The sequence below is a fragment of the Xyrauchen texanus genome, chromosome 34, assembly GCF_025860055.1.
Source record: "Xyrauchen texanus isolate HMW12.3.18 chromosome 34, RBS_HiC_50CHRs, whole genome shotgun sequence".
Taxonomy (NCBI): domain Eukaryota; kingdom Metazoa; phylum Chordata; class Actinopteri; order Cypriniformes; family Catostomidae; genus Xyrauchen; species Xyrauchen texanus.
The window spans coordinates 26,687,975-26,713,789 of NC_068309.1; the positions used below are offsets into that span (position 1 = coordinate 26,687,975).

The window sequence follows — 25,815 nt, forward strand, 5'->3', positions numbered from 1 at the left end:
GATAAAATAAGTTAACAATTTGTGTGTAAGTTAGTTTGTGTAGTTTGGTTGAATGTCTCTCTTTAGCACAACAATTCAGTTCTTTGTTCCCACTATTCCACAAACCTAATGGATTGCCCAGACTGCAGAGTGCTCAGGGAAAAGTATTTAAAAGCATTTCCAGAACAAACTAATTATCATACATCCAGGAAGAGGTTCTATGTTTTGGTCCAGAATGTAGAAGATTTTGCATTCATTTAAAATATTAAGACAAATGTGAATGTATCTTTATGTAGGTATATTTTTTTATTATTTGTCTTTTGTACATTGAACACAGATTATAGTCGTGGTTAACATTTTTCATGGAAGCAATGATCAAACTGAGGCCTCAATACGGTCATGATGATGATTGCATCATTGCCTTATTTCCAAAATAGCTTATATCTGGGGTTTCAAACTTTTTGTTATGCTAAGTGTTAGGGTTACCTTGTCTTGTTTTACCTTTGCCCCTTTGGTTTCCATTTTTGTCCATTTTGTTTTCCGTAGTTTTCACTTTTGTCCCTTGTTTAGCTCCACTGTCTCACTAGTCTATTGTTTAAAAGAACTACACTTCCCATTATCCACCTGTCATCATCACTGCCATTTTGTTCATTGTTCTCACCTGTGTATCATTTGTAATCATCCTGTCCTTGTGTATTTATATCCTGGTTTTTGGTTCAGTCCTTGTCTTTCGTTAATAGTTGTTAGCCGTGTGTGTGTGTGTGTGTGTGTGTGTGTGTGTGTGTGTGTGTGTGTGTGTGTGTGTGTGTGTGTGTGTGTGTGTGTGTGTGTGTGTGTGTGTGTGTGTGTGTGTGTGTGTGTGTGTGTGTGTGTGTGTGTGTGTGTGTGTGTGTGTGTGTGTGTGTGTGTGTGTGTGTGTGTGTGTGTTTGTTTGTTTGTTTGTTTGTTTTCGGTGTTGTGTTTATTTTCCCCATTGAGGGTTTTCCTTTGTGTTTGTAATAATAAAGTAAGCTGCACTTAGATCCTCTCTCCTCGTCTGCATTCGTAACAGAACGAAAGACCACAAATGGATCTAGTGGCTTACTACAAGGAGCCTGTGCCTACGCCTTCCATGGTGAGCGAGCCAGCGCCCACGCCTGTCACGGTGAGTGAGCCAGCGCCCACGCCTGTCACGGTGAGTGAGCCAGCGCCCACGCCTGTCACGGTGAGTGAGCCAGCGCCCACGCCTGTCATGGTGAGTGAGCGCCAGCGCCCACGCCTGTCACGGTGAGTGAGCCAGCGCCCACGCCTGTCACGGTGAGTGAGCCAGCGCCCACGCCTGTCACGGTGAGCGAGCCTGCGCCTACGCATGTCACTGTGAGCGAGCCAGCGCCTGCGGCCTCTACCGTGCCAGCGCCTGTGGCCTCTACCATCCCAGCGCCTGCAGCCTCTACCGTCCCAGAGCCAGCGCCTGTAGCCTCGACCGATCCAGAGCCTTCCTGGGCTCCGCCGCGGCCCCGCCATCCGCGGCTCATCCTTCTACGGCATCAGCCTCTCAAGGCCTCCGAGTCTTCTAGGACTCCTCTTCCAGAGTTTCCCAGGGCTCCTTCACTTGAGCCTCCCGGGCCTCCCAGAGCTCCACCTCCCGAGCCTCCTACGGCTCTGTCCCCAGAGACTCCAGAACCTTCTTGGGCTCCGCCACGGCCCCGCCGTCTGCAGCTCATCTGCCTACGGCGTCTGCTTCTCAAGTTCCTCGAGTCTTCTAGGGCTCCTCCTCCCGAGTCTTCCAGGGCTCCTCCTCCCGATCTTTCCAGGGCTCCTCCTCCCGATCTTTCCAGGGCTCCTCCTCCCGATCTTTCCAGGGCTCCTCCACTCAAGCCTCTCGAGCCTCCCAGGGCTCCGCCTCTCAAGCCTCTCGAGCCTCCCAGGGCTCCGCCTCTCAAGCCTCTCGAGCCTCCCAGGGCTCCGCCTCTCGAGCCTCCCAGGGCTCCGCCTCTCGAGCCTTCCAGGGCTCCGCCTCTCGAGCCTTCCAGGGCTCCACCTCTCGAGCCTTCCAGGGCTCTGCCTCTCGAGCCTTCCAGGGCTCCGCCTCTCGAGCCTCTCGAGCCTTCCAGGGCTCTGCCTCTCGAGCCTACCAGGGCTCCGCCTCTCGAGCCTCTCGAGCCTTCCAGGGCTCTGCCTCTCAAGCTTCTCGAGCCTTTCAGAACTCCGCCTCTCGAGCCTTCCAGAGCTCCGCCTCTCGAGCCTCTCGAGCCTTCCAGGGCTCTGCCTCTCAAGCTTCTCGAGCCTTTCAGAACTCCGCCTCTCGAGCCTTCCAGAGCTCCGCCTCCAGAGCCTCTCGAGTCTTCCATGGCCCTTCTCCCCGAGCCTCCTACGGCTCTGCTCCCATAGTCTCCCGAGCCTTCTAGGGCTCCGCCTCCTGAGCCTCCTACGGCTCAGCCCCCAGAGCCTCCTGAGCCTCCTACGGCTCAGGCCCCAGAGACTCCAGAGCCTTCCTCGGCTCCGCCTCCTGAGCCTTCCTCAGTTCCGTCTCCTGCGCCTTCCTCAGCTCCGTCCTCAGAGCCGTCCAGGCCTCCTGACCCGGCCCCTGTCCTGTGGCCTCCTCCCAGGCCTCCTGACGCGGCCCCTGTCCTGTGGCCTCCTCCCAGGGCCCCTGACCCTGTTCCTGACCTGTGGCCTCCTCCCAGGCCTCCTGACCCGGCCCCTATCCTGTGGCCTCCTCCCAGGCCCCCTGACCCAGTTCCCATCCTGTGGCCTCCTCCCAGGCCTCCTGACCCGGTCCCTGTCCTGTGGCCTCCTCCCGGGCCCCCTGACCCAGTCCCTGTCCTGTGGCCTCCTCCCAGGCCTCCTGAACCTGCCCATGTCCAGTGGCCTCCTCCCCGGTCCCCCAGACCTATCCTTGCCCTGTGGCCAGTCCCCAGACCACCTGAACCTGTCCTTGTCCTGTGGCCAGCTCCCAGGCCTCCTGAACCGGTCCATGCCCTGTGGCCAGCTCCCAGGCCTCCTGAACCGATCCTTGCCCTGTGGCCAGCCCCCAGACCACCTGAACCTGTCCTTGTCCTGTGGCCTTGTCCTGTGGCCCTGGACTGTCTGTCTGCCCCTCGTTGCCCCCTGGACTGCCTGTTTGCCCTTCGTTGCCCCCCTTGGTCTGTCTGCCCACCACAAGCTTCCCCCCCAGTCAATGGACATTTGTTCTTCCTGTTTTTTGTTTTGTCACTGTTGATCGTCTGGAATCCAATCCTTGAGGGGGGGCTATGTTAGGGTTACCTTGTCTTGTTTTACCTTTGCCCCTTTGGTTTCCATTTTTGTCCTTTTTGTTTTCCGTAGTTTTCACTTTTGTCCCTTGTTTAGCTCCACTGTCTCACTAGTCTATTGTTTAAAAGAACTACACTTCCCAGTATCCACCTGTCATCATCACTGCCATTTTGTTCATTGTTCTCACCTGTGTATCATTTGTAATCATCCTGTCCTTGTGTATTTATATCCTGGTTTTTGGTTCAGTCCTTGTCTTTCGTTGAATGTTGTTAGACCGGTATGTGTTCCCTGCCTGTGTTTTCGGTGTTGTGTTTATTTTCCCCATTGAGGGTTTTCCTTTGTGTTTTTGTGTTTGTAATAATAAAGTAAGCTGCACTTAGATCCGCTCTCCTCGTCTGCCTTTGCTGTCTGCATTCGTAACACTAAGGACTCCCAAATATGATAATCCCCTTTTGAGGGTTCCTTCTTCTAAAATATAAAGGATATATATGGTTATATAATGGATATATAGGATATATAATGGCATATATGGTATATATGCCATTGATTGTATTCTGTAATATTACTTGAGACAACAGATATAAAAATATTTACTTCTGTTAAGTTGACTGTGTATATTTAAACATTTTAGCAGGAAATGTTGCCTTACAACCCCCAGTGAGCAAGCTAAAGGTGGCATTGATAAAGAGAAACAATGGCTGTCAATGGAATAAAATTACAGAAACTAGCCTCATATTCTCCAACCAGCCTTTGGAAGGCAAAATGAAAAATCTTTTTTATAAATAAATTACTTTTTTTTTTTATTCCTTTATTTATTTTTACTTTTTTTGTTCCTCTGAAATTTTCAATTTAACCCCTAGCCCCCTGTGGGTCCCTGGACCACAGTTTGAAGACCTCTGGTTTACATAATGAAAACAAAGTATATTTTACATTCTTAAAAAAAAAAAAACGCATCTGCAGTTATAAATCTGGTAAACGTTAAATTTATAAGTAGCTGACATAAAGACGTGTGTGTAAACAATACTTTTGTAGGATTAGTACCATTCTGTAATTTTAAACCAATGATGGTTAACATGTTTCTTATTTTTTGGCTCAGCTCACAAAGAAACAGACAGATGAACTATAGATATTTTATCCATTTTAGGGGTGAGGTTTGGTACAGTATGGGAGATGATTTGGAAATGCACCAATTGAGGCTGTATTCCCACCAGTGGCCACAGTGAAACACCACTGCACTGAAGTTTATTGGCCTTGCCTGCAGTGGTCTGTGTGCCCACACAAACAAAAAGGCTGAACTAAGAGCCTGCTTATTTAAATACAGGAGCTCATAACAGGTACTAAAAGTGTTTGTAGTTTATCTCATATTGAAAGTCTCAAAGAATTTGAACCAAACAAGTGGCTTTAAGACCTAAACAAAAAGGCAAAACACCTACATATTCATGCACTTATCTAATCAGCCAATCACGAGGCAGCAGTGCAATGCATAAAATCATGCAGATACAGGTCAGGAGCTTTAGTTAATGTAATTAATAAATGTGATTGCAGTGATTCTGACTGTGGCATGATTGTTGGTGCCAGACAGGAAGGTCAGAGTATTTCTGTAACTGCTGATCTCCTGGTATTTCACAAACAACATTTGTGTGTCTACATTGTTTACTCAGAATGGTGCCAAAAATAAAAAAAACTTCCAGCAAGCGGCAGTTCTGCCAACAGAAATGCCTTGTTGAAGAGAGAATGGGAGACTGGTTCGAGCTGACAAAAAGGCTACGGTAACTCAGATAATCACTCTCTAATATTGTAGTGAGCAGAATAGCATCTCAGAATGCACAACCCATCAAACCTTGAGGCAGATGGGCTACAACAGCTGAAGACCACACTGGGCACTTTATTAGGAGCATTGTATATAGGAACAGTGTATACATGTCATTAGTAAGACAAGCACTTAATAAATAAATAAAAGCCAAGGGTCAGGAAGATTTTCAATTTGTTCTTCATTTAATTGTTTATTTATTTTTTAGTTATAATATACACATTCTGAATTTCCTTGCTGGTAGCAAATGTACATATAGGAATGTTAACTACTTAATTTGAGTTCAATTTAAACATTGTTTAGGGATGTAAATTAAAGCCATGTAATAAACGTATTGAACACTCAAAAATAAAATGTGAAACAAAATAAGATGGCCATTAAAAACATGCACTTCATAGGCATATTAGCAGCTGTTGACACTTGTGGGATTTTTTGCCAAAATGCGATAAGTCAGATTTATGAGCGTCATGTAAATATGTGGCATAACTAATGCAAATTGTATGGCTAAAATCCAGTGAGAAGAAACATTTACACTGAGTTTATCCATGAAATGTCCATTATGAAGAGAAAAAGTGGCCCACGTTTATAAGAAATGTGTAGCTTGACTAAATGTGTGCACATACCAATTTATTCTTGAGAATGACTTTAAATTGCATATGCATGTTGACAATGTTCATATGAAGATAAACTGTGGTGAAATCTTGCAACAAATGGTTGCATAAGTTGAAGAATGTAAAGTATTGGTTTGAGCTCTTCTGCCCTCCAATGGCAAAATGCAATAATTGTAATAAATCAACTGAAACTAATTCAAATGGCTTCAAATTTACTTTTTGTGGTTGATTTAATTAGTTACTGAAATTTTCACAATCCATTTTCTCTGAATTTGAGCATATTCAAGAAAAATCTGACAGTTACTGTTCAGATCATATTCTGAAAAAACCAATTTGTTTCATAACTTCTTGTTTAGACTTTAACCTAAAGTTAGCTCATATAAAGTTAATGCTCTTATGTATAAACATTTCTTTGTTTTGTGTTTATGCATGTATACTTGTGTCTGTCTCATACCCTTTTCAGGTCACGGGGACTGAGCACTTTTCCAATGAATAGAAGTGCCCCTGATGGCTCATCTCTGACTAGAAAGATGAATGGCCGGTCCACACGGTAAGCTAGATCCAGTGATTGGCCTTTAGTATTAGGGGTAGTGCTGGCATACTGTGTACCCTCTGGAGCTGTCTCCATGACAACCTTATGACCGACAGCATTTAACTTGACAGGCTGACTGGTAATTTTGATAAGGTCTGTTTCTGCCAACCATTCAGAGAGACCTGAAAAAAGAAGAAGATATAAAGATATATAATTTTTTATTTATTTATTTTTTTTACTTTTTTAATGCCTGTCACATCTCAGTCTATGGATCACTCATCCCACCACCAGAGGGTGCTGTCACCAGAATATTGAACTTGCCTTACTTCCTGTCTTTTCTGTAAAACGGACATGTGTTTGTAACATGTGTTTGTGGTGGTGGCATTGTGGGCTAAAGCACATCACTGGTAATCACAAGGTTGCCAGTTCAATCCACACAACCACCACCATTGTGTCCTTGAGGAAGGCACTTAACTTCTGGTTGCTCTGGGGTATTGTCCCTGTAATAAGTGCACTGTAAGTCACTTTGGATAAAAGCATCTGCCAAATAAATAAAAGTAACATCATGTTGTGAAGTATTGACAGTTATTTCACTGCCTTACAGAACATTCATTTTACAGTTTGTCGTGTTTACTTTTTGGATTACCTATCCTGTTTCTCTCGACCCATGCTATTGGATTTATTTTTTGGCTGATTTGTTTGCCTGTTAGACTGCCTTCAAGTTTTATTAGACCAATGCCTGGATTGTAACTCTGTGTCTTGCAACACGTTTGGATTTGTTTGCATATCAAACTGGTATCACAGTTTAAGTGATTAAGCTAAGGCCATTCATTTAGAATATTTTTTTTTACATATCAATCTGTCTGCAAAGAACAGGAAAGAACATGGACCACTGGTGGTGAATTATACTATGTAAAAATGAATAAAAGAGACAATAAGTAAATTATGAACCTCTTATAAAAATATCCTGCATAATCTAAATGACAAACTAGCCTCACTATATTGCACAATGTATAATGAAAAGCTAGAATGTCGGTCATCTCTCACCCAGGTCAGAGAGGGAGGACAGCAGATCTGTGCTGTAGCTGATTTTGATAACAGGCAGGGTGAGCAACACCTGCACTGTGTGGAGGGTATTGGAGAGGTCCTGGACAAATTCAGCCGATAGAGCCTCCTCTATTAAAGTCAGATTCTGAGTCACCTCATCTGGCAAGAAGAAATACATGCTTACTCCATCCTCCATAGGAACCTGTGCTACCTGTAATAAAAGGATGGAGAGAAAAAACAGACATGGTCACTGAATGGTTATTGATACAGTATACTACTATAGTGACAAACAGCATTCTATGTACTATTTACAACTTTGCTCAAACCCAATTTGTTCTTGGAACACCAATGGAGGTATCTTGCTGATAATCCAATCTGCTCTTTACCATAATACAAAAGCAGACAGTGACCAAAAATATTTAAGTAGTCCATATGGTTTGTGCACTATAATTCTACTGAAACCATAATATAACTTTTTGGAAGGAACAGACTTAAATATTTAAGTTGTTATTCACCAAAAGGCTAGCTATCAGCTGTTTGTAAACAAACAAACAAAAAAGTTATTTTTCATATTCAATTAATTTCGGCTTGTTCTTTAATAAACTCTATGGACCAGCTGGTTGATCCATTGGGACGGTATATCGCAAAATAAGTTTACGCTTAAAACTTTCAATTCCCTGTATACAGGCATATGGGGTAACATTTGGAAACTTAGAATCTAAACTATTCACATAATACCATCCATTTTGCCTTAATAAAAATAAAATAAGGGCTGAAAACATTTGCGTCGAAAAAAGCTCCACCTTTAGGTAATATGGTAGAAATATTCATTTGAAAAAAGGCTTTCACATGGCACTTAAGTAGACAAGTCATATATATGTAAAACAAAAGCTCTCATGAGTCTGACTATACAGTTTATTTTGTTGCCCTTATACCACAGTTCAAAAGATTTTAAAAAGAATCACAAAGTGAAATATGATATCTGTAAGACATAAAATACAATCCTCTTTTTTATGTGCCAATCTATGCAGCTGTAAGCACCAAGCAGCCAAAAAGATTGAATATGCTTTTACCTTATGTAGTTTTGTACAAAATTAGCTATTGTTTTTACTTGTCTGTAACCTTGTTTGGGTGAATAATCCAATGTTATATCCAAGATGTACAAAACAAAATATGTATATCATCACAAAAGGGAGAATCTCAGATTTCTAATGACACCTATATTGAGCTTCTAGTCCACTCAGAGACCAAGATATTGAATGAAACAAAGGGGGTGGTGCATGAACAGAATATTAGACTGAATGTCTAAGGACGAGCATATCGATGAGGGCTAAAATGCATTAGAGCAACACCTACATGTCAGACCTGCATTTTGCGATGGAAAATTATTTTTCAGACCTGAAAATGGCTGTCCATCCAACGTTTACCATCCAACCTGACAGAACTGGAGAGGATCTGCAAGGAGGGATGGCAGAGGATACCCAAATCCAGATGTGAAAAACTTGTTGCATCTTTCCCAAAAAGACTCATGGCTGTATTAGATCAAAAGGGTGCTTCTACTAAATACTGAACAAAGGGTCTGAATACTTAGAACAAAATACAAAATACTGAATACTGAAAACAAAATACTTAGGACCATGTGATATTTCAGTTTTTCTTTTTTAATAAATGTGCAAAAATGTCAACAATTCTGTGTTTTTCTATCAATATGGGGTGCTGTGTGTACAATAATGAGGAAAAAAATTAACTTAAATGATTTTAGCAAATGGCTGCAATATAACAAAGAGTGAAAAATTTAAGGAGGTCTGAATACTTTCCGTACCCACTGTATAACCTTATATTATAACATAATATGTCCTGTATCATATTAGTAGATGCATAAAACCGGTAGTCGTACTGTGCAGCCAAGGTCAGAGTCAACGCCCATCTTCACTGGGTAATTTTCTTGCTCCATCATGGGTATGAGAGCTGGCGCTTCACCATCTATTTGGAAGTTCTCCATTTTGTTAGACTTGCTGAACCTAGTTATCCATTTACCTGCAAAAAGAGCAAATACAAGTACTCATAACAGAGCTTTTGACTGCAGTCCAGTAGCCGGAAACATGGAAAAGATGTACTGAGACACTCAATGAATAAAAAGTGTCTCAGTACTTGCCATTTTAGAATTAGCAAAACAACACTTGTGGAAGCAAATGCTGCTAGGTTTAAAGTACATCACTCAAGACAAGAGAAACCCATTTACCCTTGAAAAAGGCTGCTCCCACAGGCAGAACAGCTGTGTTACGAGGGAGAGGGGCGGGAAGGACTTCTTCTACTTTTCTTCCAGTCTGTTGTTTAAACCAATCATTAACAGTTTTGAGGTCCCGGGGTCCACCTGCTAGAGTTTGAGGCCGTATCCCATAATGCTTCTCTACATTGTTGAGGTATTCCAGTTTAAGACGGAGCTCTGAAACAAACAGGGACAAATGAAAATATGCACAGCTCTTTTCAATTAAAGGGTTAGTTCACCCCAAAATGAAAATGATCCCATAATTTACTCACTCTCAAGACATCCTAGTTGTATTTGACTTTCTTCTTTCAGCCAAACACAATCAGAGTTATATAAAAAAATTCCCTGGCTCTTCCAAGCTTTATAATCGGTATGAATGGTACCTTAGATTTTGAAGCCCAAAAAAGCACATCCATCCATCAAAAAAATAATCCATACGGCTCCAGGGGGTTAATAAAGGGCTGTAAGAAAATATCCATATTTATAACTTTATAACAATAGAGTCGAGTTCCAGCGTTTGAGCTCCGTTGAGCAATGATGAATGCAGAAGCACGCGTTCTTTCCAGCAAAGGAAAATGGCGAAAATAATTTAGTTGTTTTAGCTATAATGTAGATTTGTATTAGTCTTAAAATGGTGTGTTCGTTCATCTATCCAGTCATTCCAATCATCCATTCATGGCAGCAAACACTCTCAGCCTCTATTGGCATTACCTGCATGAGCACCACCATGTCTCCCTTACTCTCCGTCTACTAGATATGCACGTGCGGCCATTACCGGAAGCCAGTGATTATATTTTATAAAGTTATAAACATGGATATTTTCTTACAAAAATGCATCGCTTCGCATCAGATGGCCTTTATTAACCCCCTGGAGCCATTTTTGGATGGATGGATGGATGTGCTTTTTTGGGCTTCAAAATCTAAGGTACCATCCCGATTATTAAGCTTGGATGACTATTTTTTTCATATAACTCTGATTGTGTTTAGCTGAAAGAAGAAAGTTATATACAACTAGGATGGCTTGAGGGTGAGTAAATTATGGATAATTTTCATTTTTGGGAGAACTAACCCTTTAACTAAAAAACATTTTATTCTCTTGTGGACACAAACCACAAGCACTCACTCCTAGCCAAAAGGATGCGTTCTGCAGAGTTGAAGCCCTTGGCAGATGCCCTGAGCGAGGCGAGAAGGTCTCTCAAAGTGTCATGGAGCTGACTGTCTTGCAGGGTGTGGTAGCGCAGGGCCCTGTAAATCTGTTTCTCAGCTCGTTCAGATGCCCCTACGACAGATAAAAAATACCAAATCTAAGACTGGGGTACGTCCTTTTGTTATTCTTTTGGATCACAGAAGGCTGATTTCTGATTTCAAGACTGCTATGAATTGACCCTGTACTGTAGTAAGAGTAGCACTGCTTGCTTTAACTTGTGGAGAACACGCCTCACCCATTGAGAGCTGTGTGAAAGCTGCTGATATACTCATGGGTGACAGGAAGACGCTGGCCTTTGGGTCACGTGCAGCCAGCTGACGAAACAGGTTGTAGCCAAAATCAGAGGTTGCAGCAGCAAGCTTGGTGCGTGGTGTGGTAAAAAGATCAACCACCTCTTCCTCACCTTCAGCCTCTGTATTATCTGTCTGTGGAGCGAGTGGAAAGTTAAAGCCCAGAGAATGACGAAGATGAGGTGCTATCTAAGAACTCATGGAGACCTTACCAACTGAGCATGTGAGATGGAGAGAAGACTCCATAAACCAAACAGCAGAGCTATCTTCTTCATCCTGAAACATACAAAGAAACTCAGATGCCTTTAAAGATAGGCACAAACACACACACATAATTATTAATCAGTTAAGATGAGATGTTGTTTGCATGACATTTTTGTGACATATACCATATGATAACAGACTGGCCCTTACAAAATTTCTAGAGTTATGACAAACTTGCTACAAATTTCCTAGCAAGAGCTGGCAATTTACTGCAAATGTGGTTTGCTGCAGGTTCACCAGTTGTGGTGAACCTGCAGCAACTATTGTGACAATTAAGAGTTTGCCGCAAAACTAATTTGCATGTAAAAATAATGAGTGGTGAATTTCCAGCAAGTGTGCAGCAAGTTTTTCAGAACTCTTTGTTTTTGTAAGGGGGTTTCACCCTCTATTGTAAAACATGCAGAAAGTTTTCAGGCCCACCCTGATGTCAAGCTCACCCTGAAATCACCAATGGCAATAATTTTGGCAATAATTAGTAAGAAATCAAATCTACTACTATCTAATGTCCAATCTAAAACTAGTCTAGTTGACAGAACAATCAAGATTGTTCTTCATAATCTGAAAGTAAGTACAAAACAATGTAGGGTACAACAGGACTAAAGGCCCCCCAGGGTAAAATACACCTTTGATTTTATTTTCTCCCAAAACTACTAAACAAATCTATCGTTGTACTTTCCTAAACCTCTGTTTGTAACTATACACTGCAAAATATTCCTGATCCATGAGATCATTGAATGCAATGTCTAAATTTAGATTTTGAGGTTATTTGATCTGCTTAGCAACATCCTTCAGCAGTAACTATATTCACAATATAGCACGGCCTCTTATGCCTTATTGCTTTTATAAAACCACATGATACAAATATTAATAACACAAACATTCAATAAACTTGTATATTATGTAAGTAAAATCATTAAATGCAATACTTCCACCAGAAAATACACTCAATGAGGACTTCATTAGGAACACCGTTACATCCACTTATTCATGAGATTATCTAATCACCCAGTCATGTGGCAGCAGTGCAATGCATAAAAGTGTGCAAAAATTACAGAATATCAGCAGTTACAAAAATACTCAAACCAGCCCATCTGGCACCAACAATTATGCCATGAACGAAATCACTGAGATCACATTTTTCCCCATTATGATGGTTGATGTGAAAATTAACTGAAGCTCCTGACCTGTATCTGCATGATTTTATGTATTGCATTGCTACCACATGATTGGCTGATTGGATAATCACATAAAGTAGGTGTACAGGTGTTCCTAATAAAGTGGTAATTGAGTGTATAACACAAATATTAATAACTGTGTAATGCCCTATAAACTATGTAATAAACTATGAATTTTCCTGTTGTTTTTACAATTAAATTTTAACTGTTGTAATTTGCACTGTAAAAAAATGTTCTGTTAAATTTACAGTAAAAAAAAAAACATCATAAACTTAATATTAATCTACTGAAACGGTAAAATCTGCTTTTTACTTGATAAGGTATTGTTCATCACCATAACAATTACAGAAGAGCACATGATGACATGAAATTCATCAAAAGTGACTTTTCCAGAAAAAAGTGACCAATAAACATGTAGAGAGAGCACGCAGTGTCACTCACACAAACACTAAACACCATCAGAGTAACACATGTGATATTAAAATAATGCAATAACATTAACTAAACTATATCAAATATAACACAGAACACCCCGAAGTATGTAACTGATATTCAAAATAATAAGAAGCATATCTATTCCCATAAACTATAAAGAAATATGATGGGTCACGCAGGGAATTCTGGGAACGCACGATTATTGTTTTTACTGCAATTTTAACAATAATTTAATACATGAAATTTCTTTACTGTACATTTTACAGTTAATCCTTGTTAATAAATTTTTGTAATTTCTTTTCTGTAGCATTTTTACAGTCTTTTACCGTTAAAAGTTACATTTTTAACAGTGCAGCCTTTACATAACACTTGACACAGTTTACTGCAGGCTCAGTTTCAAGGAATGGAGAAGGTCCTATAGCAGTTTTCCAAAAAGGCCTACAACAGGCACTCTTTCAAAAACAAAATCTAATTTTCCTTCAGCACATCTGGTTGTCATTAAAGTTGTCTACAAGTTTCTTCCTGAGTTCATGTCCATCAGGGGAAAAAAATACACCTTACAGCACTAGTTTTTCTTTTCTTTCTTTCTTTTTTTTTTTTTTTTCACATTCATCTCCAGGCTCCCTCACTGTCTCTGCCACGCAGTTAAAGACCATAGCTCCAAATCCACAGCATAATTTGTGCTGAGCTCTGACTTCTGATTCGCATTGCAAGTAACTGTACATACAATTGGAAAAAGACACATTTTAGAAACTATTCATTCAGAATGAAATAATCATTTGAACTAATAGTTACTGTTAATAATTTTGGAAACAATTAAGCAGTTGCTTTGCATTTGAACAACTAAAACAAACAATGAAACAAAAGAGATGTTTTGTTTATATTGTAAATTATACAGGAGTCATACACTTATAAAAAACATGTCTTTAGGGTACTTTTAAAAAGAGAAGAAGAAGAGAAGAAACTGCTCAGGAAAAAAACATTAATGTAAAGAAAAAAGTTGTTAGTTTTAGATAATGAAAACACTGGTATGTTGATTTTTGATTTAACGGGACTGACCTGATTTTTACTTTCACCACTGTCCCGTGCAGAAACTCAGCTCAAAGATGTCTCCACCAACTGTGCCGAGCAGACGCTTCAGCACAGTGTTTTAGTGAACAGTCCCACCCATAGCTGACGGCAGAAGGAGGTCTGAACTTCTGATGATAAAATCTTTACTGCGAATTTAGCAGAAGTACCTATTTTATTATCCAAATTTATAACGTCATTGCATTTACTGTTCCTAAGGAAGGACGCAAAGGCGTTAACATTTATGTTTTGTTTAAATTTATTTGATATACCCTTTTAGCATAAAGAAATGCTAAGTGAGGATGTGAGATACACTTTGATTAATACTTCTCCACAACAAACATTTGCCAAAACATGGTGTATTTTTTTAGAGTACATGGTGAGGTCCCCCTTTTAAGTATGCTGTATGTTGCTTGATATTACTCATTATCATCTTTAGGATTTTGCTTTATGATGTATCTATTGAATTAAATGTGCAACTGTGTACACCTGCACCTCTTGTTTAATTTTAGTACAATTCTCCAACTGGTTAATATTACTTTTCCCCAGCCAATTAATTTTTCTGACTTAACAAAGTCTATTGACCTTATTCAGACAATGGTCAGAATAAGTTCTGAATCAGTTCTATGGTCATCTAATGTATTCAAGAGTTGCAGGCCATTAACAGCAACACCATGGATTTTTACAAAAGCACATTACAGTCGGCAAAGTCTGTAATATGGATAGATCCATGCACATCTCTCCTTTAGTTCCCATTCTCCATCTCTTGATGTCCGAGGAACTGCTGAGGAACTGTATCCTTCCACATATTTAACACGTAACTTAGCATGTTTTCCCAATGCGGGCCATCACTTAGTGTTCCATCCTTCGGGGCTGCATTGTTTCCTGTCATGCTGCTTTCAGTTTCAGTTTTAGGCTCATCACTTTGTTCAGCTGTCGCTCCAGGGTTTGGGTTGGTGACCATACCCAGGAAGAGAGGTGTGTAGGAAGCATCATCGACCAGCACAAAGATGAATGGCTTGTTGACTGCAAAAGTAGGAACAGTGCGCACCAGTGTAACGGAGGTCGCGGCTGAGGCCTCGGCACCCTCCTCACTCAGCTCCATGCTTGAGGCATGTTGTACTCCCGAAACCACTAATGGGCCATGTGCGATTCTGGATAGTTCAGGCCCAGTAAACAGCAAGCCCAGACCTGAAAGAAAGAGTGTGGGTAAAACTAGGGATCAGGAATTTGCAGGTCAGCAGGTCCCATTATCCCTTGCTGGTATATGCTGGAACCACACCCTATGGCAAAAAGCATGTTCCCTTTACAAAAAGCTTCACTAGGATGCTGCCCTGAGAAAAGCGCTTTGAGAACAATCCTACATTGTGACCAGCTGTGAATATGTGTGTAACACGTCAATGAACATTGACCAGAATTTATAGCCTCGGCTGGCGAGATCATTGGATGCACCTGTGGCCAGGTGCATCCAATGTCTGCCTTGTGGCCAGGTGCATCCAATGTCTGTGCTGACCAAGGCAATGTCTGCCTTGGTCAGCGTGGAGAGGCACCTTTGGCTCAACCTATCGGGCATCAAGGACAAGGATAAAGTTTTCCTCCTTGATGCCCCGGTTTCACCTTCTGATCTATTTGGAGATGCTATGAGTTCAGTTATCTCCAAGTTCCAGGAGGCGAAAAGCCACGAGGAAGCCTTCGGGCAGTTCTTTCCTAGCCGCACTCAGGGGGCGGGTCCGTTGCCCACCCAGACCCGCCCCGGTCCTGTTAGAAGCGAGGCTCGAAAGCAAAGTGTGGCGAGTTGTGCTCCCACTCGCAGTGACTGGGGACAGTCTCGTCGCCCTCAACAGCCCCCAAAGCAAGACCTCAGGACCCTAATTTCTAAAAGAAAGAAACCCTGATGGTCTTGCGCCTAGTCTTTTGGGGGTAGCTCCCCTCGAAGTGCACCACTTCGCCAACCCGGTACCCCCACGAAACCTCTCCATTCCCGCCACCTTCGGTGTTTCGAGAGGTAGAGGTTCCCATCAAAAAGTTGGCTGTTTCGCTGCTTTCTGCATTTATCCAGGACGCAGAACACTCGACAACCCTTCAACAGGAAGTGTTAAAAAATTAATACCCATCTCTGAGAACCTGGCAGCGTAGAAACTTTTTTCAGATATTTTACGTGGGTCCTAAGATCAGTAGAAAAGGGCAACAGATTCAATTCGCTCGCCGCCCTCCGTGTTTCAATGGCGTGGTCTCCCCTACCGTAAACCGGATCAGGCATGTCTACTGTGGAACGAACTGCAAAATCTCTTAGTTAAAGGGGCAACAGAACGTGTTCTCTTTCCAGAGAGAAAGTCAGGTTATTACAGCAAATACATCCTGGTTCCCAAGGAGTGGTGGAGGTTGCGTCTGACCTTAGATCTTAAGGCTTGAACTGCCCAGTCTGGGTGTTCAAGCCCAAGATGCTGCCTATCGAGACGATCGTGTCACAAGCCCAACATCACGTTTGGCTGGTCACCATTGATCTCATGTTGCACTTCTTCTATTAGAAGTTCTGCCACAACACAGGAAGTTCCTGAGGTTCACTTTCGGGGGCGAACCTTCCAGTATTGGGTTCTTCCATTCGGCCTAGCCCTTTTTACCCGCACATTCACAAATGCAGGATGCAGTGCCAGCTCCTTTGCGACTCTGGAGCATCCGCATTCTGAATTACATAGACAACTGGCTGATCTAGCGCAGTTCCAGGAACTGGCAGTTCAGCACAGGGATATAGTCTTAGCTCATCTAGTTTCTCTGGGGTTGAGGCTCAACGCCAAGAAAAGAGTGCTCTCTCCCACTCTGAACACTGTCTTTTGGGGGACCGTAAGGAGTTCGATCACAATGCGGGCCCAACTGTCTCCCGCTAGAATCGAGTCCACTAAGAATACCCTGAGCGAAGTCAGGCTAGGTCAAGGTTGTACTAGGCCCAGAATGCGCCTGTATGCGTTTCCCTTTATTAAAAGTTCATATTGCAGAACCAGTTAACTGCCAGATCGCTTCAGTTCTGGACTCTCTGCAGGAAGAACCGTCAGCAGGCTTATGCCCCGCCACTCTATGTGGCCACCACTTCGGCTTGCCACGCCTTGATGGACGGAGTGCCCTTCAGAGAATCGTAGGTGTCCGGACAGCCTCAGTGCGGTGGCGTGGGTATTCTCATTCCCAAAGTGCTTTTCTCAGCGCAGCATCCTAGTGAAGCTTTTTGTAAAGGGAACGTCTCAGGATACGTAGAGTAAGCCTTGTTCCCTGAAAAAAGCAGAACGAGATGCTGCGCTTCTTTGCCGCACTGGGATGTCCCAGGACTGCTCTTCAGAAAAAAATATAGCTGACGACACGCTGGTGATGCGTCTATTTATAGCCTGGCCACAGGTGCATCCAATGATCTCACCAGCCGAGGCTATAAATTCCGGTCAATGTTCATTGACGTGTTACACACATATTCACAGCTGGTCACAATGTAGGATTGTTCCCAAAGCACTTTTCTCAGCGCAGTATTTCGTTTCGCTTTTTTCAGGGAACAAGGGTTATATTACATAACCCGAGACGTTTCTCCATATAGACCTTATTCACAGTAGCACCATCTATGATTTTTGACAGAAATTAAAACACAGGAATAACAAGCTGTAAGGGAAACTAGGTGTAAGGTATAGACTTACCTTCTCTTCAATGACGTGCACTGTATAAAGCTGTCAAAAAGCTCCTAGATCGCATCTAATTTTCCACAACTCATGTGTGTACTGAAACTGCTTGAAAAGATATTTTTCAGTGTGCTGAGATCTGATCCAACTCAGTCAACTTTATTTCAACTAACACATTTAACAGCATTAACTATTCTAACAAATGCCCCTAACAAAATGAACAAATAATTTTTTTTGTAAAGCTCAATACATTACACAGAATCACACTGGTCATTTTATATCTGTAATTTAATGCACAAATAAATGCCACGTCATTTTTTTTTTTTTTTACACTTTAATAACTTTTGAGACTTATTTACAAATATACAGTAAATGATTAGATCGGTTAACACACTCACATTAAGGGTAGATGGAGAGATGGATGGATGGATCGATAGCGTTTGTGTGTGGGACAATCAATGTAAACTGCGACTCAAACGAGCCCCAATCAGGCCCGGTTCATGGCATGGGCGACAAGAGTTTTTTTGTCGGAAGTGCGCCCTCTTGCGACGACTGTGCGCCCCTCTACCCATATATTGAGCACTAGCGCTACGCGATTGTAGTATAATCGGATCCTTATTATATGTGGACATTATATTGTTTTAGTAGCATTTAAACATTATTGAATCTATAAAAAAAATTGTAAATACGATACATCACTTTATTCAGAGCGCCCCCACTATTTTCAAAAGCACCCTCAGTGATTTTGATCTTTGTGGCGCCAGTTGAAAATCTGGCCTGAGCCGGCCCTGGCCCCAGTCCAACTCACTGCATATCTTGAAATCACCCACAGTTATAAATGCATGTGCACAAACATTTAAAAGGTTTTGCAATTGATTGAAAGCTTTTCCTGTCCCTCTGTGAGCATTGCGGGGAGGCTATGCAGTCTTAAACACACACGTCCCAGTACTATTAACTCTCTCAATTGAAGCGCTTGAGAGTTTGAAGTGCTGGTTATATGTTTTAATTAAGAATTATGAGACAGTACGTTCTCAAAGGTTAAGGCCACGCATTCCCATTAATAATTATGAGACACTTATGAAGCGATGATGCACTGTTGTACATGGAAGTGTCACATCGTGTGACGTTGACTCGATGTTGATTTTTAACCCGAAACATGAAAATAGTGCAAAAGAAAAATCCATAAATTAACCACTTTCCTCTTATAATGTTAATTTATGGATTCTTACATTTTTTCTATAATATGTAACATCTGGTAAAATCTCAGAAAACGTAGTTTAGTGTTGAATGGCCTTTTAAATATAGTGTAGGTCTATCCCGCACAGCTTTGTTGTCATTCCCATCAAAAATCAAAGATGGTGCTTCTGTGAATAAGGTCTATTGACAGACCTTTAAAAGTGTTTTCCAACCATTTTTTTCTTCTTCAAGAAACTTTCAATTGAAATTAGTTAATTTAATTATACTACATCCTTTCCAAGTTACAGGTTGTTTTTGAAGGGCTTTTAAAAATGTGAAATTTACTTTTTCACATATTCCCCAATATTTTCCCTTATCTGCTGCTATTGATGAGTGACATGGCAGCCCATCCTGGAACTGAGTGCCCATTTGCAAAGATGACAGCCTCCATTTGGCACACTTTCATGGAAGCCTGCTCTAGCCGAGTAGATGCCATTGAAATGATTGCATCCTAAAGGATAGCTTGTTCCAGGTTTTTTAGAGCTCCCTTGGTATTAAACTACACTCTTTATATAAATAACAGGATTATTACAGTTCTTTTTTCTGAACTGTGATCTCTCACTTCACAACAACATTGATCAACTTCATGTGGATGGACAAAATAGGACTTAACCTTATTAAGGGTATGTTATACCACATGCTGTATAACTGTCAAGTTGTGATAAATTCACAGCAAAAAGTAAATCAAAAACATCATGGTTACTGTCGTAACCTCCGTTCCCCGAGGGAAGGAACGAGACGTTGTGTCAAATGAAGTGACACAAGGGGTCTTCCTTGGACGCCGAATCATACCTCTGAACCTGAGAAAAAGCCAATGTCAAGTTGGCAGACAGAATTTGCATGCCCCGCCATGGACATACAGGTATAAAGGGAAGCGGGGCAGCGAATACCAGTCAGGATTTTGCACTGAGGAGCCAAAAAGGAAGCACGGCCATTCACAGTGCTAGGTCTAGAGCTGTGGCAGGAGGGACACAACGTCTCGTTCCTTCCCTCGGGGAACGGAGGTTATGACAGTAACCATGACATTTCCCTTCTGTCACTCACTCGACGGTGTGTCGAATGAAGTGACACATGGTGTCCATAGAAAAGCGCCACACACTGACCGTGTTACGTGACTGTCGAAACAGGTGCATAGCAGGCTATTGCGTGCTAGAGGTGCATGTGCAGACTGCACATAGCCCTCCCCAACGCCCCCAACTCTTTCTTTTCTTTTTGCATACAAACCTTAGGTTTCCCGCACCTCTGAGCATGGGAGCAAGCCCAGCAGCCGCGGCCTTCTTTTCACTATGTCTCTCACATAGGACGTAAAGTGGCTGGGGAAAATTAAGTCGGTCTTTCCCTGGGGGGGAGCAGGGGGACGTCCCGAGGCCATGGTGCTGAGAGAAGACTCGAAGCCCTTACCCTGCTCTGCACATCCGGCAGGGGGCGGATTTAGAGACTGAGGAAGAGGCCTAAGAGGGCATCTTCAGACTCATCAGTGCTGGCGTGCCGGGCTGCAGGTGAGGCTGGAGGCAAGGTACCTGACTGGTCCGCAAATTTCCTATTCTTTCAGGAGGAAAAGACCCTGCGGAGGCCACGCCCTGCCCAGTTTCAGGGGGAGGTAAATACACCACGAGGGTTGTGAAGCCGAACGTGGGATATGGCGTGGTGGTAGGTCCAGCCTAATGAGAGGGGACTCTACAAGCACAGCGGCCGGGGCAGCGGGACTGCCTGGGGGAAACACGAGTCTGCTGACAAGGGGGACCGTACCGCGGAAAATACATCACGGGGAGTTAGCCTGAAGAGGGAACTATTCCCGTGGAGCCTGAGCCCAGTACAGAGCATTGAGACTCGTAGTGGGTCTGGCCACAAATTTCTCCGCTGAATTCGCGGGCCTGAGGGCTAGGGAGGAGAAACAGTAGGCGCACTGGATCAACTTGGTGAAGGGCGCAAGGTGCAAGCGGAAAACCTGGTCGGTTGTGCCGCATTACGAGTTCTACCGGCTCGTACCTGACACGGGATGAGACCGCATCAACCCTGAGATTGTAAAACCTGGCAAAGGTATTGGGTGTTGCCCAGCCCGCTGCTCTGCAATGTCTGCTAGGGAGGTGGCATGGCTCAGTGCCCACGAGGATGCCACACTTCTAGTAGAGTGTGCTCGAACCCGCAAGGGGGCTGGTATGGCCTGGGTGTGATAGGCTAAGGCAATAGCATCAACGATCCAGTGGGCTAACCTCTGTTTGGAGACGGCGTTCCCTTTCCGCCGTCCGCCAAAGCAGACAAAGAGCTGCTCAGAACATCTAAAACTCTGCGTGCGGTCCTAATAGGTACGCAAAGCACGCACTGGACACAGCAACAAAAGGGCTGTGTTTGACTCCTCCCGAGGCAGCGCTTGCAGGTTCACGACCTGGTCCCTGAAAGGGGTCGTAGGAGCCTTGGGCATGTAGCCCGGTCAGGGTCTCAAGATAATGTGAGAAAGCGCCAGACCAAACTCCAGGCAGGTGTCGCTGACAGAGAATGCCTGCAGGTCTCCAACCCTCTTGATAGAGGCACGATCAGGAGGGCTGTCTTCAAGGAGAGGGCCTTGAGCTCAACTGAATCAAGTGGCTCAAAGGGGGTCTCTGAAGGCCCGAGAGGACCACTGAGAGATTCCAAGAGAGGAACAGGCTAGGTCGGGAAGGATTCAGTCTCTGAGCACCTTTCAGGAACCTGATAATCAAGTCGTGCTTACCAAGGGACTTGCCATCTACTGCGTCGTGGTGGGCTGCGATAGCAGCTACATACACCTTCAAGGTGGAGGGGGACAGCCTCCCCTCCAGCCTCACCTATAAGAATAGAAGCACTGACTGAACTGTGCTGTCTCGGATTATTTGTAGAAACTTCCATAGGGCAAGAATTACAGCCATCAACTCTAGGCAATTGATGTGCCAAAACTGCTGGGGTCCTTTCCAGGGGCCAGCGGCAGCGCACCCCTTGCACACGGCACCCCAACCCTGTCGAGAGGTGTCTGTGGTTACCACAACACGTCTGAACACCTGCTGCAGGGGGACTCCGGTCATAGAAAGCAGAGGTCTGTCCAAGGGTTGAAAGTATGACGTAGGAAGGGGTGATTGTCACATGCATAGGCGGAAATCGCGGGGGGTCGGGGGGGTCAGGACCCCCCTATCTGAGGGTTGTCCCCCCCTAAAATATAATTAAAATATGTGTAATGTAAATAATATAATGATATATTCTTAAAATAATTGTTTAAGAAATAAAATAATACAAACGCAAACGGGGCAACAACAAAAAAACCCTTGGTGTCCCCTTTAAAAAATTGTTCTTGAGAATTGTTATGTTTATTGTCCCCCCCAACATTTTATCTCGGGACTCGAGTCTGTAGCCATTGCTGTAGCGGTCTCATATGCATCAACCCGAGCGGCGTGACCGTGGCTGAGGATGCCATAAGCCCCAGGAGCCTTTGGAATTGTTTTAGAGGAACTGCTGTGCCGGGCTCGAAGCGAGCGAGGCACCTGAGCACTCGTTGGTGAGCCGCGCTGTCATTGAGACTGCCATGCCATGAAAAGAGATGCTCTGAACTGGGTCGAGCTTGCTCTTTTCATCAACAACTTCGGCCAGCAGTTCTCGGCAGTGAAGAAGCAGACGGAGGCAATTTCACACATCATGCCGCGGCGCCGCTCAACCAGCGCGCCCCGCGCCCCGCCTGCTCGCCAAGGGCTTGTAGAGGTGAGTAGAACATGAGTGAACTCAGCTGCTTGCTGCACAACCCTTCGGATCCGAAGAAATATTCTGACTGGCATTCGCTGCCCCGCTTCCCTTTATACCCATATGTCCGGTGTGGGCATGCAAATTCTATTTGCCAAATTGACATTGGCTTTTTCTCAGGTTCAGAGTTACGATTCGGCGTCCAAGGAAGTTCCCTTGTGTCACTTCATTCGACACAACGTCGAGTGAGTGACAGAAGGGGAACAGGCTCTTGTACCTTACCCATGCTTGTGAGTGCTTGTCGCAGATCCTGTCGGTACTCAAGTTTAAATTTGGGTAGTTTCACATGCATAGACTTCTCACTTGGGAGATGTTCATACAGGTCTGATATGTTGAGCTTGGCAGCCGCAGTTGACAAATTTCCATGTGATGGCAGTGGCATTATCACCAAAAGACTCATATTTCCTTGGAAAGGGAACCTTGCAACCTAAGGGGGATGGACAAACACCAACCATTTAAAAAAAATAAAATAAAAAATACTACTAATAAATAAAGAAAAAAATCAAGATTAATTACAAAATAAGTAGAAAATGGGGTACCTGTGTGCCATCCTTTCTGTCTACATACATACTGAGTGGATATTTAGATCCCATCATCATGTCCACCTTCACAGAAGTTTTTTTGTCAATGTAGAAGATATCTTTTACAGTAAACTTTGAATCAAAGCGAGACTGCCACTCCCCTAAGAGTAAGAAGTGAAATGTTTGTGTTTATAGCAAATCAAACAGGGTGCTACATTGCCACTCACTTCTATAAATTTTTTATTACTTTCTGTTATAGATTATTTGCAACAAAACTAAGTCATGATTGCTTTCAGAATGGGACCAACCTTTAAAATGAATTGCGTTTATCAGCATAACAACAATATTAGGTGGAAGAGTGGACATGAAGTTGGTTATGCGACCTTTGGTGGCTTCTTCCACCCATTGATTGACTTCCTCAATGGAGGTCAGTTGTGCAGGTTCAGATTTATACAAGTGCAAAGATCTGTCCACAAAGTCCTGGTTCACCCTAAAACCTTTTCAAAGATATAAGCAACTGTAAAATCTACAAAAGACACCAGTAGCCTGAATAAGAATAGCATTTCAAGTGAGTTAGCAAATGTTTTGTTCTGATCCTGAAGCTCAATGTCATCTTCCAGTTACTGTATATCAGGTTGAACCTGACTGAGGAAAAAAAACATCCTCACCTGGTTTGAGGTAGAGACGGGATGCCATTTTGACAGCCTTGGATGTTAGTTGTTCTTGGAGACAGCTTAAGGTTTCATGAAAATTAGTCAGCTCTTGTGGCTGAAGCACTTCTAACAACTTTTCCTCTGTCTTGTTTCTTGCTCCTAATTAAAACCAGATAGAGTTTTGCATTTCATTTGCATTGACATATCTAGTGCACACAAAAATTACAGCAATAGGGAGAGTAAATTATGACAGAACTTTCTTTTCTAGGCAAACTCCCCCTGATGTCTGTATGAGTATGCTATCAAATGCTTAAATTGCTTACCCAAAGCAAGCTCAGCAAGAGCAAGAGAGACACTCAGTGGAGATATAATTATATTTGGTTGCTCAGGCCCAGGCTGTAGATTTTTTAAAAGCTCCAAGCCAAGTTTAACCATTGCACCACCAACTGCACGTTGAGCCTCCAGACTTAAGATATCGTTGCAATTCCCTTTGCCGTTATCCGTTGCATTAGTAGCCTGAGTTTGAAGAGAATCATAGAAATGGCTAGATTTAAGACTGTGTGGGCTTTTTAGAAAAAAGATAGAGAGACATGGATGGACAAGGATTATAATTTTACATTTGAGAGTTTAGTCAAGAAGCTGATTCTTACCATAAGTCCAAACCTTAAGACACAGAGCAGTGCAAGCACTTCTAGGCAGTGCTTCATGTTTTTACGGTAGGCCTGGAAAATACAATAATGAATATCTGCCAATGTTACAGCTTCAGAGAAAGACAATAATTGGCAATTATATGTTATCACATGTTATAATGTTGCACAGTAAGATAATTTTTTTTCAAGTCATATAACTGATTTTTTTTAAATGTTTTGGTACTTTTAACTGATATAATATTAGAATTGGGTCTGGTGTTTACACACATTTGAAGATAAGGTGCTACTCAATCCACCACCACCACCACCACTACAAAAACTACATAAAATACACTCTTTCAGCTGTAAACAATGTATCAAGTAATAACAGCAAAACAACAACAACAACAATAGTAATGATTCAGTAATATAAATTAATGTGATAAAAATTTAAATTTAATTAAATAAAATAATTAGCAAATAAGCAACTTCTTCTTGACCAAAGTCTCAATTTTAAATTACTTATCTAATAAAACTGCAAGAACCATTATAAAATGCAAAGAAAAACCCAATTACATTATATGAGAACTAAACATAAATATGTTGGTGGGTTTCCCCAAGGTCTGCATGAGTCAGCACAAAACAAGACAGTTTTGAAGCAATGTTTTTAAATAATCACCCACAATAATCATCATATTACACATGTTCCACAGCCATAAAATAGAGTTATTTTATATAAATTATGATACTAAGTGATTTGACATGTTTTAGTATAATTTGCTAAAGAATCAGAAATGACTCATGGTTTATAAAAGGTCTTTGATTCACTAAACAAATTTCATAATAGCTGTAGTCATTCTACAAATATTTTCTACATCTGCACATGCATGCCTGAATTTCAGCTAATTTAGGAATAAGCCACTGCTAAACTAAAGAAATCAGGGAGATTTCAACCTTCTTATTGGCTGTATGGTCAACTAATGTCCAGAACTGTTTAAGAAGTTGAAATTTAAACTTACCAAACCAAAATGGCAGGAAAATTGTGACAAATATGGTGAGAGAGAATGATGTAGTTCCAGAACAGATCACTGTGAGTAAAATGTTGTCAGACACTGCGCAGCTGGTTAATGTTTTATCCTTCATTGACTTGTGTCACCATTTTGTTTTAAATGTAAATATGAATATATGTGAACCTACGGTCAAACTAAAGAATCCCCACATGTGACACCAAAATAGGTGCAGATGCTAAAATAAAATTGTTAATTATTTATTTAGTTTATGTTAGGGGGAAAAAAAAACTTTGACAGGATAGCAGTTTTATAATGTCAGACCAATAAATCATGACAGTCATTACAAACCTTATATTTCATTTTTGGAATGATTTCAATTGTATTCAGAAATTATATTTAAAGAAATAATTATTTGAAAGTATTACAAACAATATTTCAATTTGTTCAA

At 42.3% G+C, this 25,815-nt stretch overlaps 2 protein-coding genes across 2 annotated transcripts; both read right to left on the bottom strand.

The window, feature by feature from the left end:
• Nucleotides 1–5,189: 5,189 nt before the first annotated feature.
• Nucleotides 5,190–14,009, bottom strand: serpinf1 (serpin peptidase inhibitor, clade F (alpha-2 antiplasmin, pigment epithelium derived factor), member 1). The gene is made up of 8 exons (XM_052104314.1): nt 13,913–14,009; nt 11,192–11,255; nt 10,925–11,114; nt 10,606–10,761; nt 9,456–9,659; nt 9,111–9,250; nt 7,214–7,424; nt 5,190–6,348 (listed from the first exon to the last, which is right to left on the bottom strand). Exons 2-8 carry the CDS (start codon nt 11,252–11,254, stop codon nt 6,083–6,085), a joined length of 1,230 nt encoding a protein of 409 aa, XP_051960274.1. The 5' UTR covers nt 11,255; nt 13,913–14,009; the 3' UTR covers nt 5,190–6,082.
• A 138-nt stretch (nt 14,010–14,147) lies between these two features.
• serpinf2a (serpin peptidase inhibitor, clade F (alpha-2 antiplasmin, pigment epithelium derived factor), member 2a) lies at nt 14,148–25,471 on the bottom strand. Its single transcript, XM_052104313.1, has 8 exons — nt 25,377–25,471; nt 24,379–24,450; nt 24,052–24,244; nt 23,744–23,887; nt 23,384–23,572; nt 23,094–23,236; nt 22,777–22,981; nt 14,148–15,112 (listed from the first exon to the last, which is right to left on the bottom strand). Exons 2-8 carry the CDS (start codon nt 24,433–24,435, stop codon nt 14,667–14,669), a joined length of 1,377 nt encoding a protein of 458 aa, XP_051960273.1. The 5' UTR covers nt 24,436–24,450; nt 25,377–25,471; the 3' UTR covers nt 14,148–14,666.
• Between the last annotated feature and the right edge of the window lie 344 nt (nt 25,472–25,815).